Here is a 14,632-nt window from a genome sequence, read left to right as displayed (position 1 = left end):
CATTGCAGGGACAGCTTGCCTAAGGAAGCCACATTAAACCTAGACCAGCCAGGTGAATAAGAAGTGACCATGTCTGGAGGCATGGAGACTGTGGGGATTCCAAGCTGCAAGAACAATATATACAAAGGTTCAGGCAGGAAGGAGACACGTGTACAAAACAAACAGATAAAAAGACCAATATAGTCAGAGAGTAGAAGCCAAGGAAGAATGGGGGTAGGTGAGGGTGGCAATGTCAGCAGGGGACAGATCCATCACAGCTTCGTTGTCCAAGTTTAGGATTTGGGCTTTATTCGAAGAACAGTGAGAAGTTACTAAAGAATTTTGGGCAGGGCCATGACGGGATCAGATTGTGTTTGAAAAGATCACTTTGATCAGAGTGGGATTAGGGCGCTAATGCAGTATCCAAGTTGAGTTTGGGGGATATCTTAAGCTGGGAACAAACTCTGAGATGGAAACTTGTATACAGGTGGTTCACCAGGGAGGACTTTTCAAAAGGGGTGAGAAAAGCAGGACTGGGCAGCAGGAAAAGTGGAAATACAATGCAATTGCAGCAGAGACCTCAGCCAGTCCCACAGGAGCTCCGGAGCTCAGGTGGGCCAAATCGAGGAAAGGGGACCATGTCTCTGTACCCTTGTATTAACCAGTCACTGGATACACGCTGCCCCAAAAAGGGGTATTATGTTTGGAGAGACCGCTCCCTTCAGCCACAGGTAGGGCTCAGGGAAATATTCAGCTGTGAGCCATTAGCAGCCACCACTCCGAGGCGGGGACAATGAGAACCTGGATCCTGAAGCCGGGATCTGGGCAGCACACCACAGCATCCACTACAGGAACTCTGTAAGATGTCCCAAGTCCAGACCCAAAGAGGCTTGGGAAGAAAATGCAGACCAGGGCAAGGCTGGTCACACCCTGCCCCCTGGTGGTGTGCCTTGAACACTGGGCCAGTGGTAGACCTGGAAAGCTGACTGAATAAAAGTGTAACAAATAAATGAATAAAGGGAACACTACAAAGAAATCCTCATGGGAGCCCCTAAAGTAAAGAAAGGACATAATGGAGGAGAAGTATTCAGAAACGTGAGAGTTGTTTATTCTTCATTCAAACAGCACTCATTAGCTGCTTATTATAGGCTAAATGAAGATAGTATACAAACAAGGTAGAATTTGGGTCCTTCTTTCAAGCAGCTAACACTTAAGTGAGGATCATAGAGACACAAAAACAACTACAATAAAGTATGATAAATTCCAAAATATAGTATGTATACAGTATAAAACCAATACAGATGAAATAGATGTTAATTCTAAGAATCAAATGGATTTCACATAGGAAGTGATGTTTAATTTAAATTTGAAGAGCAGAAAAGGTTCACAGAAGTGCTCTGGAAACTGCAGTTTGGTATATAGGAGAGGTGGCAAGGATAAGGTTGGATAAATAGAAGCCAGATTATAAAGGACATCAATTGCCCTGTTGTAGGGAGCCTTGAGGGATTTGAAGTCTGAGTGATATGATCTTATTTTCTTTTAATGATAAATCAAGGGGACAGTATAGGATTGGAGGGGGGAAATAACTTGGTAATTAGAGTCAGAAAGGTTTGGATTCAGATTCCATTTCTCCTGTTGGCCAGCTATATAACTTTGAGCAAATGACTTCACCTTTCTAAGCCTCAATTTCCACACCTGTAAAATATAATGGTTGTGAAACTGAATGAAATAATGCATGTAAAGCTGCTGGCACAGAGCCCGACTTAGGGTCCACACAATGAACATTGCCCCTCTCTCTCTTAACTCATCAAAGTGAATTTCCGTGCAGAGCTTGGAAGGGAGCTTGGTGGGAGGGAGAGGGAGTTGCATCTGCAGTGGTGGGAGTCCAAGAGGTGGCTTGGAAGATACCACCTGAAGCCAGGTAAGGAGTAAGTCCTGAACTAAGGCAATGGTCACGGGGACCGACACAGATTTGAGAGCTAATTATGAAGTACAAATCCAAAGATCCTAGTGTCTGACTGGCTATGGAAGAGAAGAAAGGAATAGCCTGGACTGAATCAGATTCCTCTGGGGCAACTGCCTAGATGCTTGTGCTATTTGCTGAGATAGGGAACCATGAAAGCAGGTGCAGGATTATGGAAGAGACGATGACCTTCAGTAGATCCATGCTGCCACCAGCGTGCACACCTTTAGGCCCAAAGGGTTGCCAAAGAGGCAGCTGTTTGACGTGGTGTAGGTTTGGATGGAGTTTGGATGTAGAAAGTGGGGGAAAGAATCCCAAATACATACACGTGGGGTTGAGTCCAGGTTGGAGCCTGGGTATAAGAGATAGAGAGCCAACAGCAAGCCCAAGGCTTGAGGCCAGCTCTCCTTGTTCCACTATGTTTTAGGACAGAACTCTGAGAAGCGTGAGATTCAGAATTGTTTCTGTTGCAAATGGCAGGAATCCGCTGAAAATTAGCTTGAGCGAGAGAAGAAATCTGTTGACTCCTATAATCAAAATCACGAATCTGTAGCTCTCCATCCCTCTGCTCTGCTTTGTCTAGTCTGGCTTTCATCAAGGACAGGTTCCTGCTTTGCAGTGCCAAGCTGATACCCCGCAGCTCCAGGCTTATATCCCACCAGCTCCGCAACCCCAGCAGAAAGAGCTCATTTTGAAGGTTTACAGAAAAAGCTCCAGAGAGGGCCCTCATGCCCATCCCTGAACACTCCCAATTGCTGTGGCCAAAGAGAGGAAGATACAAATTGGCCAAACTGAGAGCCTACCCACAGGAGACCTATATGATCACATGGAGGAGGTAGTTCCCTAAAGGAACATCGGGGTGCTATTACCAGAAAGGGGGAGTCAATGCTGGGCATACGCCTACTATAGGCATGTTGAGTCTGAGGTACTATGGCATTTGGGGTGGTACCAGAGCAGATGCCCAAAGAAGAGACTCTGGGGTAGAGAGACACCACCATTTCATAGGAAGGCAGAAGAGAACCCTCCTCTGGGGGAACCCTCACCAGGGGGAGAAGAAACAGGGACTTAGGAGTTGGGGACCAGGGAAACCTTAGTTTTAGGGCCCTGGAAAACAGAAAAACCTGGGTCTTAAGAGAGTCCAGTCCCCAGGAGAAGGGAAAAGGCAATGCCCACCTCTCCCCCCCCCCCCCCCCCCCCCCCCCCCCCCCCCCCCCCCCCCCCCCCCCGGTTTCTGGACTCCCAGCCTCTGTGGGCCCCCGCCCTGGCCTCGCCCCTTGTTCCTAGCTTGTTTGCCACCCCAATGTCTCCCAGTCGCTATCTCTCGGGAGCAAGAGTCCTCAAAGTTACATCATGTGCAAGGGGCGAGGCGGAGCGGGGGGCGGAGCCTCGCGGAGGAGGGGAGCCGAGTAGGGAGCCCGTCTGTCCAATGGGAGACATAGATGTGGGGGCTAGGATGCTGGGGGAGGGCAGGCGGCTAGTCGGCCCCGGGGCCCGGCGCCCCGGGAGAGCGGCCGAATAGCAGGGCGTAGGGAGGGTCGCGCCGGCCCAGTTAGGTTCCGCCCCTGCGCCCGCCCGCCCGCCTCCTTTTTAAGCGCCTCCCGCCCAGCCTTCGCTCCCGCTCGCTTCGCAGCGCACCCTCCTTCCCCGCCTTCCTTATCTCCCCGGCTCCGCTCGGTTCTCGCGGCCACCCCGCAGCCCCAGCCCAGGTGCCATGGCCGCTGTGTACCGCCCCGGCCTGCGGTGAGTGAGCCTTAGCCTGGGGCCGACCCGCACCTTCCGCCGCGCTCGCCTCCTCGGGGCTGCCAATGGCGCTCTCATGCCCGCCAGCCTCCGCCGGCTTTTCAGCCGAGGAGGAGGCGGGCCGGGGCAGAGAGTGTCTCCATCCCCAGCCCCTCGGGCCGGGCGTCTCGCGGGAGATCTGGGGCGGCCTGCGCTGCTCCGAGTCTCTCCGCTTCCGTCCCGTCCTCCCCCTCCCTGTTTTGCTGATCTCTGACCGCGCGGTCTTGATCTGCCACTCAGAACTTCCTCCCCCTCCTCGCTCGCCCCCTCAGAGCCCTGTCTCCTCGTCCCCTCCTTTTCTTTAAGATGTAACTCTTGTGCCCCAGTTGCGATTAGAAGCGCGGTAGGGCCCTGGGGTCAAGGGTGCATGAATCCCTGGAGGATTGAGCTCAGAGCTCCCCAAAGAAGGCAGAAAGAAGGTAAACCTCCATTTCCCGACCTCCTGCGAACTGGCATCTGGAGGGAAGCCTGGCGCAGCCAAGGGACCTGCGGCCAGGAGAAAGAGGGAAACAAGGGGGGGGGGGGGCAAGTTGCGTTCAATTCTAATAGGTTGGCTTCATCCTCTGTAGGGGATGGGAGTTGTCTGTCCGGGATGGGAGCTCCTAGGCCCTGCTCTCTTTTCACAAGGACCTAGGAGCTCCTGTGTAACCTCCCTTCTCCCCAGTCTGTGTCCCAAAGTGTCAGCTGACTCCCGAGTCTCTCCCACAGCTGGTTCCTCTTGGCCAGCCCGTGTGGGTGGTCTCTGGAAAAAGGAAAAAGAGAGGGTCCCACTGGTGGAGAGTTGGGGAAGACCACCAGAGACTCCCGAACCAGGCCCCCTGCAGGGGAGGGCCTGCCTTTCAAATTAATGCCCAGGGAAAATTCTCCAGGTCCCAGGAGTCCTCTTCCTCTGCCACTGAGGCCACACTGGGTTAAATCCTGTCAGTCCATGTCCAGTTAAGTCAGGCTCCAGCTCCCATATCCATGGTCTGAGCTTTCTCCCTTCCCCAGGCTTACAGCCTCTGAGTTTAACTGAGCTTTCTGCATTCTGATGTTCCTGCCTACCACTGACACCCAAAACTCTCTACCCATTTGACCTCTAAGGGGAGGGACAGGGGCATGCAGTCCCATGTGTGGAGCAGTTTCTGGTGGGCAAGGGCCTGGCATCGGAGGAGGGCAGCTTCCCTCTCTTGGCCTTTGCTCTCTCTGGGTCACTCCACCCTGGGTCCAGGCCAATCAGAGCAGACCCTGCTTCTCCCTCTCCCAGGAGTGTGAAGGGACAGACAACAAGGACCCTGCCCTCCTGGGAATGGGCATGAACCCCAGCCACTGACATTCCCCAAGAGTTAGCCTTCCACCCGGCTCAAAGATACCTACCCAATGGCAAGATCTTATGCAACCCGTGTTGGCCCATGTGGGCAGTCCTAGCTCTGATGCCTGGAACCCCAATACCCAGTTACCTACTCTCTGTACCAGAGCCCTAATCTAGAAACCTGGGACTGTACCATCTCAAAGACTGGGTACTTTGCTGAGGCTTTCACAGTCTTATAGCATAGACACCAGAAGAAAAAAGTAAAAGCAGGTGCTTTCTTAACTTATAAAAACTATTCTTTTTTTTTTAATGTTTTATTTATTTTTGATACAGAGAGAGACAGAGCATGAGAGGGGGAGGGGCAGAGAGAGACGGAGACACAGAACCAGAAGCAGGCTCCAGGCTCTGAGCTAGCTGTCAGCACAGAGCCTGACGCGGGGCTCGAACCCACGAACCGTGAGATCTGACCTGAGCCGAAGTCGGAGGCTTAACCGACTGAGCCACCCAGGCGCCCCTAAAAACTATTCTTGAGAATGGAAAGAACAGGGATGAGGGCTTTAACTACCAGACTCATGAAGCTGTCACCTGGGCATAGGGCACCTCCTCACTGCCAGCATTGACCGGACATAGTTAAATGTGGGCATGGGCTAAGCATGCAATAACCTCCACATGCCTACATATATCCTCCACACCACAGGTGTGTGCCTTTATGCTCCTTTGGCAATACATGTACCTTGCTGACAAGGAGACACCCTCACTGAGACTCATGGAGGACACAAGATACATCCCACACACCTACTCTGACCTGCTTTCCAAGATGCCTGTGCCAAGACCTGTTTTAGCCTGTCACAGGAGCCCAAGCTTTCTGTCCCCTTGACTTGCCCATCTTCCATGAGAACACCGCAGCCCATTACCTCTCTGTTTCTTGTTGCAGGCTTCGCCGGCCTGGGCTGAGCCCCTGGGGCTGGTCAGCATGGCGTAGCATCCAGACCCTGCGAGTACTCAGTGGCGATCTGGGCCAGCTGCCTGCTGGGGTTCGAGACTTTGTGGAGCGCAGTGCCCGCCTGTGCCAACCTGAGGGCATCCACATCTGTGATGGCACTGAGGCTGAGAACACTGCCACACTGGCCCTGCTGGAAAAGCAGGGACTTATCCGAAAGCTCCCCAAGTACAGCAACTGGTAAGCCCTGAGCTCCATGACCCATGTGATGGGAACAGCTGATTGGACTGAGGCCACTTTGGGTTTACCAAGACAAACAGCAAATTTAACTAGACCATTCCGATGGAATGAACAAGAATGGGAGCTCCGGGGGAAACAGAATCAGGAATTAGTGGCATTGGTCTGTATTTTTTAGGTTAAGTAAAGAAGCTAATACAAATAAAAACCTTTGCTTTTTTTTTTCCCTTCACCCAAGATCAGAGAGTTTCTGCCAAGGGCAGAGACCTTTAGAAGGCTGGGCCAAAGGAACTACCCCCTTAGCTGGGACAAAATCTGGAGCGAGCAACTGAGGTGCAAATGGATGGGCAAAAATGAGACCCACAGAAGACCTAGAGTCAAAGTTGGACTTGGAAGATTGGGTCTGGGGATGAGGGAGATCAGCTGGCCACATCTTCCTGATAATCCCTTCTCCCCCAGCTGGCTGGCCCGCACAGACCCCAAGGATGTGGCACGAGTAGAGAGCAAGACGGTGATTGTAACTCCTTCTCAACGGGACACGGTGCCCCTCCCGGCTGGTGGGGCCCGTGGGCAGCTAGGCAACTGGATGTCCCCAGCTGAGTTCCAGCAAGCTGTGGACGAGAGGTTTCCAGGCTGCATGCAGGGTAACCGGGGCAGGGACACAGACACACAGGGGCACTGAAGGTATTAACAGGTTAGAACCCTTCATCCAGGTGGCGTTTTTCCTCCACAGGCCGAACCATGTATGTGCTTCCATTCAGCATGGGTCCTGTGGGCTCCCCACTGTCCCGAATCGGTGTGCAGCTCACTGACTCTGCCTATGTGGTGGCAAGCATGCGCATCATGACCCGGCTGGGGACACCTGTGCTTCAGGCCCTCGGAGATGGCAACTTTGTCAAGTGTCTGCACTCTGTGGGCCAGCCCTTGACTGGGCAAGGTGAGCGCCGGCCCTGCCTAGGGGAGAACACGGGGACCTGCTTGCACTCAGAGGGAACCCTAAATCCTACTCATCCTAATTAGTGAAACACCTCATTCCCAAAATCTAAAGCAGCAGTCTGGGCTGAGGCAGTGCTGTGTTGGCAGAACAATTTGCACAAGATTGAGAAAAGTCACTTATCCACGTCCCATCCCAGAATAGGGATGTAGGAGCTGATGGATACTATGGGAGGGGTGGTGGGGAAGGACTTAGCTACTCATTGGCACCACCACTGCTCCTGTCTCTCCTGCCAATCCCAATACCCTCCAGCTCCTAACTCCCCAGTTCCTCATAGCCCTACCTACTAGCAGCCAGCCCCATGACCCCATGACCCCACTGTCCCCAGGGGAGCCGGTGAGCCATTGGCCATGCAACCCAGAGAAAACCCTGATTGGCCACGTGCCTGACCAGCGGGAGATCATCTCCTTCGGCAGCGGCTATGGTGGCAACTCCTTGCTGGGCAAGAAGTGCTTTGCCCTTCGCATCGCCTCTCGGCTGGCCCGGGATGAGGGCTGGCTAGCGGAGCACATGCTGGTGAGGGCCTGGTGAGGACCTAGGCAGCTGTGGGGAGCAGGGCAGGGGTGGGGCGTGGCTGGTCAGCCTCAGCCTCACCTCTCCACTGCCATGTGCTAGGCTGGTGGGCAGGGACTCTGCCAAAATGACCAAAGCTTTGGCCTTAGGCTGCTGAACATTGGGGGCCGGGGGGTTGGGGGGGGGGGGGCTTCAACTTACCACCACGCCAGCTCTATGGCAAGGTAGTGTACTTGTTTAGGGAATAAACATTTTCCTCCCTGTTAACCCCTAGCTGTCGTTTATGTGCAGACCATAACTGACCTCTTCCTTGTTCCCTCTCTTGTCGACACGCAGATCCTGGGTATCACCAACCCCGCGGGGAAGAAGCGCTATGTGGCGGCCGCCTTCCCCAGTGCCTGTGGCAAGACTAACCTGGCCATGATGCGGCCAGCACTGCCAGGCTGGAAAGTGGAGTGTGTGGGGGATGACATTGCCTGGATGAGGTTTGACAGTGATGGTGAGAGGCCCTTGGATCATACTCTCGGTCACCCTAGAGACAGAAAGGCTTTCCCCATAAGATCTGGGGGCCACCTCAGGGTAAGGGGGAACAGAATAGGACCTTCTGTGGATGCACCTCTCAACTCTTCCTGGTTGATCCTTCCTTTCTTTTACTTCTCCTCCTGACAGGTCGACTCCGGGCCATCAACCCTGAGAATGGTTTCTTCGGTGTGGCCCCTGGCACCTCTGCCACCACCAACCCCAATGCCATGGCCACAATCCAGAGTAACACTCTCTTCACCAACGTGGCTGAGACCAGTGATGGTGGAGTGTACTGGGAGGGCATTGACCAGCCTCTTCCACCTGGCGTCACTGTGACCTCCTGGCTGGGAAAACCCTGGAAACCTGGTATGTGTGGTGGAGGAGTTGTGATACAGCCCTTAGGGCTCAGCACCTTGATGATATAGAAGCCTTCTCCACATAACCTGCGGCTGTCCTCTAGGGCCTCTGGGAGGCACAGGAAATTATAAATATTCCCAGTTTCTAACCCCAGGCGAGATCTCTGGTCAAGTCCCCAACTCCAAGTATTGGCTTTGGGACCTGACTAAGCTGCTTACGCTCATGATCTGCAGTTGCCCCATCGGCTAATTGGAGATAGTTACCCAGTACTATCTTGTAAGGCTGTTGGAGGATTAAATTAAATAATGCATGCAGGGGTGCCTGGGTGGTTCTGTCAGTTAAGTGTCTGTTGATTTTGGCTCAGGCCATGATCTCACAGATCTGAAGTTCGAGCCCCTGCTGGGATTCTCTCTCTTCCCTCTCTGCCCCTTCTCCCCCACCTCAAAAATAAATAATTAAACTTTTAAAACTAATAATGCATGCAAAGTGTTCAGCATAGTGCCGAATACATAGCAAATGTTCAATAAAAATAAGCTGGAACGCTTTTTTTTAAGTTTATTTATTTTGAGAGCAAGAGAGAGAACAAGTGGGGAAGCACTGAAGCACAGAGACCAAAGCAGGGCTTGAACTCATGCACCTGGAGATCATGACCTGAGTTGAAATTCAGAGTCAGACACTTAATTGACTGAACCACCCGGGTACCCCTGAAGTGTTTTTAGAAAGGAAAGAGAAGGACTGTTTTGAAAATTTTTATACAAGGATTTGGGCTCAAAGCAAGTCCATAAAGTTTGACCCGTTAAGAGGGGAGGAAACCTGCCCCTCCCTCTGCCTCTTGGCTCCTACCATCCCCTGTATAATAATTATTGTCTAAAGGTCAGTGTTGTTACCCTCACCCTTCTCTGTCCCTCTAACACGCACACGCAAATCCTTCCAGGCGAAATCAGACCCGCTCTTTAGCCTCTTCTAAAAGCTAGTCTCTCAACCCTGTCATTGCCCCTGGTGCCTAACAGCCCTGCCCTCCCCCAACCCTGCACTCTGGACCTTCTGCAGTTAAAGAGCCCAGAGACCTAGGGATAGGAGCAAAGAAGGGCATGCTGGGGAGGGTGGCCTTGTGGTCACTGAAGCCTACATTCACATCGTCCAGCCTGGCCAGGCATTCTCCCTCCTTATCTAATCACCCCTTGTTTTCTCCACCACCATCATTAAGCCCTCCTTGACCTCCCCACCCAACTGAGAAGAAATATCCATACTTCCCCGCAAGCTAGTTCCCTAACCCTTTCATCATCTCTAGATTCATGGGTATAACTAGGGCGTGTTGTGCCCAGCTGCAATTCCCAGAATAATGCCTTGTGCCTGGGTCCTGAAGTGGGGGCTGATGGAAGTGCAGGAGGCTCTTATATGCAGTGGAAGCAGGAGCTGGCGGAAGGAGGGGGAGGGGGCAGGGGGAAGAACAAGCTCTAGAACTCCCTTGCCCCCTCCCCTCCCCCCAGGTCTGACCAGCAACCTCCAGCAGAAGCTACTCTGGACATTCAGGACCCCCATGGTGGTGCTTTATACATATGCCACTGACTTGGTCCCATTTTCTCTCCAAGGGCCAAATGTCATGGGCTCCTCGGTTTCACCTGCCCAGGTTATATCTGAGTTCTTCAAACCCTGTTGTTCCCTCTGGGTCTAAGGAGACCCAGGGAAATCACCAAAGTTCTACTAGCTTCAAAATCGATTCCTGTTTACATTTTGATAGCTCAGAAGACCCCATCTTCCTCTATTTGCTGATGGAAAGGCAATTGTCTGAAGTACTCATCAACAGCCTCAGTTTTTGCTTTAGGTCTGAATGTTTGTTTACATAATAATCCCATAAAGAAATCATTTCTGGGATATATTTTCTGTGAAAACCATATGCCAAGACCTAAGTCCATTCTCTTGAGCACTGGCTAATGCCAAGGAGCTACAGCTTGGCATAGACAGTAGTGTCCTGCTAAACACCAACCCCTTGCCCACTCTCTCACATAGCACAGCTGGTAGCACCATTATGGATAAATAACCCGATCTTTTGGGGGAAGATGTCCTGGCTCCCTTCTCCCTCCTCACCACATGAGGTTTCAGGGAGTTGATGATGCAAAATGAAATTGTGCAAGAGTGCATGCAAATATATATATATATATATATATGCTGGGGATGGACAGGCCCTTGGAACTGATAGTATTTATTTGTATGTCCCCTGCCAGGAGACAAGGAGCCCTGTGCGCATCCCAACTCTCGCTTTTGTGCCCCGGCTCGCCAGTGCCCCATCATGGACCCAGCCTGGGAGGACCCTGAGGGCGTTCCCATTGATGCTATCATCTTTGGAGGCCGCAGACCCAAAGGTAAGCATTTGTGTGGGTTCCATGCCTTCTTGGCAAAGGGTCTGGCTCTATCTCAGGGCCCGCCTCCCTCTTGTACTTAAAGCTCAATCTAGATTGCCAACGGTAGGTCTCTGTCTCTACAGCTGTCCCCAGGGAGGATGCAAAACATGGAGGCCTGGGGTTTGAAAAGCAGAGATAGCAAGAGAGAGAAACCAGGGGATAAGATCCCCAGGAGGGATAGGGTGAGGGCCCAAAGACAAAATCTGCCTGTGACCCTGTTCACTGGTGTTGCAGGAGTACCCCTGGTATATGAGGCCTTCAGCTGGCGCCATGGGGTGTTTGTGGGCAGCGCCATGCGCTCTGAGTCCACTGCTGCGGCTGAACACAAAGGTCAGTGCCATCCCCATATACCCACATTGCTGCTTCTCTCCCTTCCTGAGCCAGACCTCCCTCCCTTCCTCCTGCCTGCCCTTTCCATGGGTCTCTTTTCTTAATCATTTCCCTTCACCCTCCTCTGAGGATCTTCCGGAGCCACCAACATTTCCCAGCTTCCTCCAGCTAGATGCAGGGTGCCCTTCTCTTCTCCAGTGAGGAGGAAGATCCCTTACCCATCCTGCTCCCCTCCCCAGGGAAGGTCATCATGCATGACCCATTTGCCATGCGGCCCTTCTTTGGCTACAACTTTGGGCGCTACCTAGAACACTGGCTGAGCATGGAGGAGCGAAAGGGGGCCCGGCTACCCCGCATCTTCCACGTCAACTGGTTCCGGCGGGACGAGGCGGGCCGCTTCCTGTGGCCAGGCTTTGGAGAGAACGCTCGGGTGCTAGACTGGATCTGCCGGCGGCTAGAGGGGGAGGCCAGTGCCCGAGAGACGCCCATCGGGCTGGTCCCAAAGGAAGGTGCCTTAGATCTCAGCGGCCTTGGAGCCATAGATACCACCCAGCTATTCTCGCTCCCCAAGGACTTCTGGGAACAGGAGGTACGTGACATTCGGAGCTACCTGACAGAGCAAGTCAATCAGGATCTGCCCAAGGAGGTGTTGGCTGAACTGGAGGCCCTGGAGGGACGTGTGCGCAGAATGTGACCTGAGGCTCCAGGTTAGCAGGAGGATACAGCACCCTCCATCCTGTCCCAGCCCCTGTCTAAGGACAGGAGAGCACCAGGCTCGCAGAAAATATGAGCAACTGAATAGAACTAACATCTGGGTGCCATGAGACCAGGCCACTGGCCTTCTCTGACACGCTAATAATAAGAGATTCTCATTTATTTTACACAACTTTCGTGCTGTTTTCATTCTCGCCTGTCTTCACAGGCTTCTCTCTAACACCAATTTCACAGCCTCCTTCTTGCAGCTCTCCAAGCAGCCAGTGCCCAGTGCAGCCTGGCCTGGTGCCGCCCGGTGACATCCAGGACCTCTCTCACAGGCAGCGCTACCAGTGGGCCAGATAAGTGGGAATTTCTGGGAGAAGGGCATCTAACAGCTACTCAGTATAGCCTCCAAGCCTAAGATTCCTGGCCTCCCACTTGGAGACCAGAAGCCTCTATAATCCCATCCCCAGTGAAGCAGTTCCACTGTCAGTTGTCAAACCTGTTCTTCCTCCTGCTTGACTTGACATTGGGACTCCCAAAGCATTCGTGAAAGCCCATTTAACATTAAGAGAGCTGACACTTTCATGGTACCTTCTATGTGCCAGGTACTGTTCTGAACACATTACAAAACAACCCTTTGAAGCCAGTGCCATATTACAGATGAAGAAACAAAGGCATACAGAGGTCAAGTGATTGCCCAAGCCCCCACAGTAAACAGTAGAACCAAGGATAAACAATAACCACATAAACCGTAAAGCTATAAGGACTTTAGATGTCCCCTGTCCATGCTTCTCAGACTTAAAAGTGCATACGAATCACCCAGGGATCTTGATAAAATGCTCATTTAGTAGGTCTGGAGTGGCCAGTGATTCTGTTTTTCTTATGAGCTTCCAATTAATGCTGATGCTGCTGGTCCAGGGACCATAGTTTAAGTAACAAGGCCTTGGCCTAAATCCTCAGGATATCAGCTTTATAGGAAAACCATGAAGGGGCAAAGATCCTCCATAAACCAGGGTGGTGGCTGAGGCATAACTTCACCTCCAATCTGAATCAGGCTGAGTGCATGTATAAATGGAGATTGGTAAGATGGAAGTCCATATCTCAAAAATGAGAATAACCTCCAACAAATAAAATGGAATCCCTGGGAATTGCCACAGAAGAAAACACTGCGGACAAAAATATATAGTCAAATCCTCAGCTTCACGAATGGCATGTGATACCTGAGAATATGATCAGAGGCGGCACAACACATGTCAGGCACACAGTAGAGTCCTGTGCCTCTGGGTTTCCTCATCTATAAGACCGAGATGTGCCTGCACCTCAGTGTTGTTAGAAGGATTAAAGGTCAGTGGAGCCAGCGCTCAGAACGGTTCCTGGCAGGGAGTAACCATTGACTGTATGTTAGCCGCCCTCACCTTTTCACTCTCTGTTGATCAGAGTATGCCCTGTAAGCCTATGTCATATTTTGCTGACTCTACAGTTGAAGAGGAAAGTGAGCAATGTAAATAAAATTTAGAAGAGAAAGAAAATAGGTTCAGAAATAAGTCCCTTCAGGAACAAGGCAGGGGACTGGGGTTCCAGAGCCCTCCTGATATCTAAATGCCCAGTGATTGAAAGCTATTAGCCTTAAAAATGATTTTGACGATTAGAATAAAATTAGGCTGCAGGCCCTGCAGAGAAATGATAAAATGTAGCTAACATACTTTTAATTTTTAAGTTTGTTTACTTTGAGAGAGGGAGAGAAAGGGAGAGAGAATCCCCAGCCAGCTCCACACTAAGGCCAGAGACGCAGGCAGGGCTTGAACCCACAAATCATGAGACCTGAGCCAAAATCAAGAGTCCGGCGCTTAACTGAATGAGCTACTAGGGCGTCTCTAACACATTGTTTTTTAATTTTTTTAATGTTTTATTTATTTTTGATACAGAAAGAGACAGAGCATGAGAGGGGGAGGGGCAGAGAGAGAAGGAGACACAGAACCAGAAGCAGGCTCCAGGCTCTGAGCTAGCTGTCAGCACAGAGCCTGACGCGGGGCTCGAACCCACGAACGTGAGATCTGACCTGAGCCGAAGCCGGAGGCTTAACCGACTGAGCCACCCAGGCGCCCCTCTAACACATTTTAATTAACCTTTTTATTTTACTTTAAAGTTTTTTTTTTTTATTTATTTAAGTAATGTCTACAGCCATTGTGGGGCTTGAACTCACAACGCCAAGATTGAGTCGCATGCTCTTCTGACTGAGCCAGCGAGGCGTCCCTAATCTTCTTATTTTGCGTAAAGACACAGACACAGAAAACCATGAAAAACAAAGGTATAACTTAATAAGGTAATGGAAAGTGAACACCTTTAAACCATCACCCAGAGAAAACAACAGAACTTTGTGGACACCCAAAGCCCCGCCACCCCCTCACCAGGTTCTTCATCTTCATCGCAGCCCCTCCTTCCTGGTATTGATGGATACTGTGATGCATGATAGTTATGTCCTTTAAGTTTATTTTTTAAAAAATTTTAATGTTTATTTTTAAGAGAGAGAGAAGGAGAGAGCATGAGCGTGAGAAGGGCAGACAGACACACACACACACACACACACACACACACACACACACACAGAATCCGAAGCAGGCTCCAG

At 51.5% G+C, this 14,632-nt stretch overlaps 2 protein-coding genes across 6 annotated transcripts in view; one reads left to right on the top strand and one right to left on the bottom strand.

Annotated features, from left to right (window-relative positions):
• NRL (neural retina leucine zipper) overlaps nucleotides 1–14,632 on the bottom strand; it is a 29,035-nt gene that overhangs the window by 8,227 nt on the left and 6,176 nt on the right. Inside the window, exon 1 of one of the 5 annotated variants that reach the window (XM_029953058.1) lies at nucleotides 4,147–4,205. The exons of 2 other annotated variants lie outside the window; for them this stretch is intronic. Coding sequence is in view for 1 of the 3 variants with exons in the window: in XM_029953054.1 (XP_029808914.1) it covers nucleotides 4,161–4,177 (17 nt within the window). In the remaining 2 variants the exon portion in view is untranslated. Of the gene's footprint in view, nucleotides 1–3,715; nucleotides 3,884–4,146; nucleotides 4,206–14,632 lie in introns of those variants that run through there. 2 more of the 5 variants (XM_029953054.1, XM_029953055.1) reach the window with 2 other exon arrangements.
• Nucleotides 3,548–12,193, top strand: PCK2 (phosphoenolpyruvate carboxykinase 2, mitochondrial). Its single transcript, XM_029953046.1, has 10 exons — nucleotides 3,548–3,682; nucleotides 5,947–6,192; nucleotides 6,649–6,833; nucleotides 6,923–7,126; nucleotides 7,512–7,699; nucleotides 8,033–8,195; nucleotides 8,366–8,584; nucleotides 10,801–10,938; nucleotides 11,212–11,307; nucleotides 11,547–12,193. Exons 1-10 carry the CDS (start codon nucleotides 3,654–3,656, stop codon nucleotides 11,999–12,001), a joined length of 1,923 nt encoding a protein of 640 aa, XP_029808906.1. The 5' UTR covers nucleotides 3,548–3,653; the 3' UTR covers nucleotides 12,002–12,193.

This window comes from Suricata suricatta, chromosome 9, assembly GCF_006229205.1.
Source record: "Suricata suricatta isolate VVHF042 chromosome 9, meerkat_22Aug2017_6uvM2_HiC, whole genome shotgun sequence".
In the NCBI taxonomy this organism is placed as follows: domain Eukaryota; kingdom Metazoa; phylum Chordata; class Mammalia; order Carnivora; family Herpestidae; genus Suricata; species Suricata suricatta.
This window is presented reverse-complemented; position numbering and strand designations above follow the sequence as displayed.

Excerpts from the sequence above, each read along its gene's own strand:
- PCK2 (XM_029953046.1), top strand. The coding sequence starts at position 3,654 with ATGGCCGCTGTGTACCGCCCCGGCCTGCG. Across the intron at positions 7,127-7,511 it reads CCAGCCCTTGACTGGGCAAG|GGGAGCCGGTGAGCCATTGG; the intron begins GTGAGCGCCGGC and ends CACTGTCCCCAG. Across the intron at positions 8,585-10,800 it reads GGGAAAACCCTGGAAACCTG|GAGACAAGGAGCCCTGTGCG; the intron begins GTATGTGTGGTG and ends GTCCCCTGCCAG.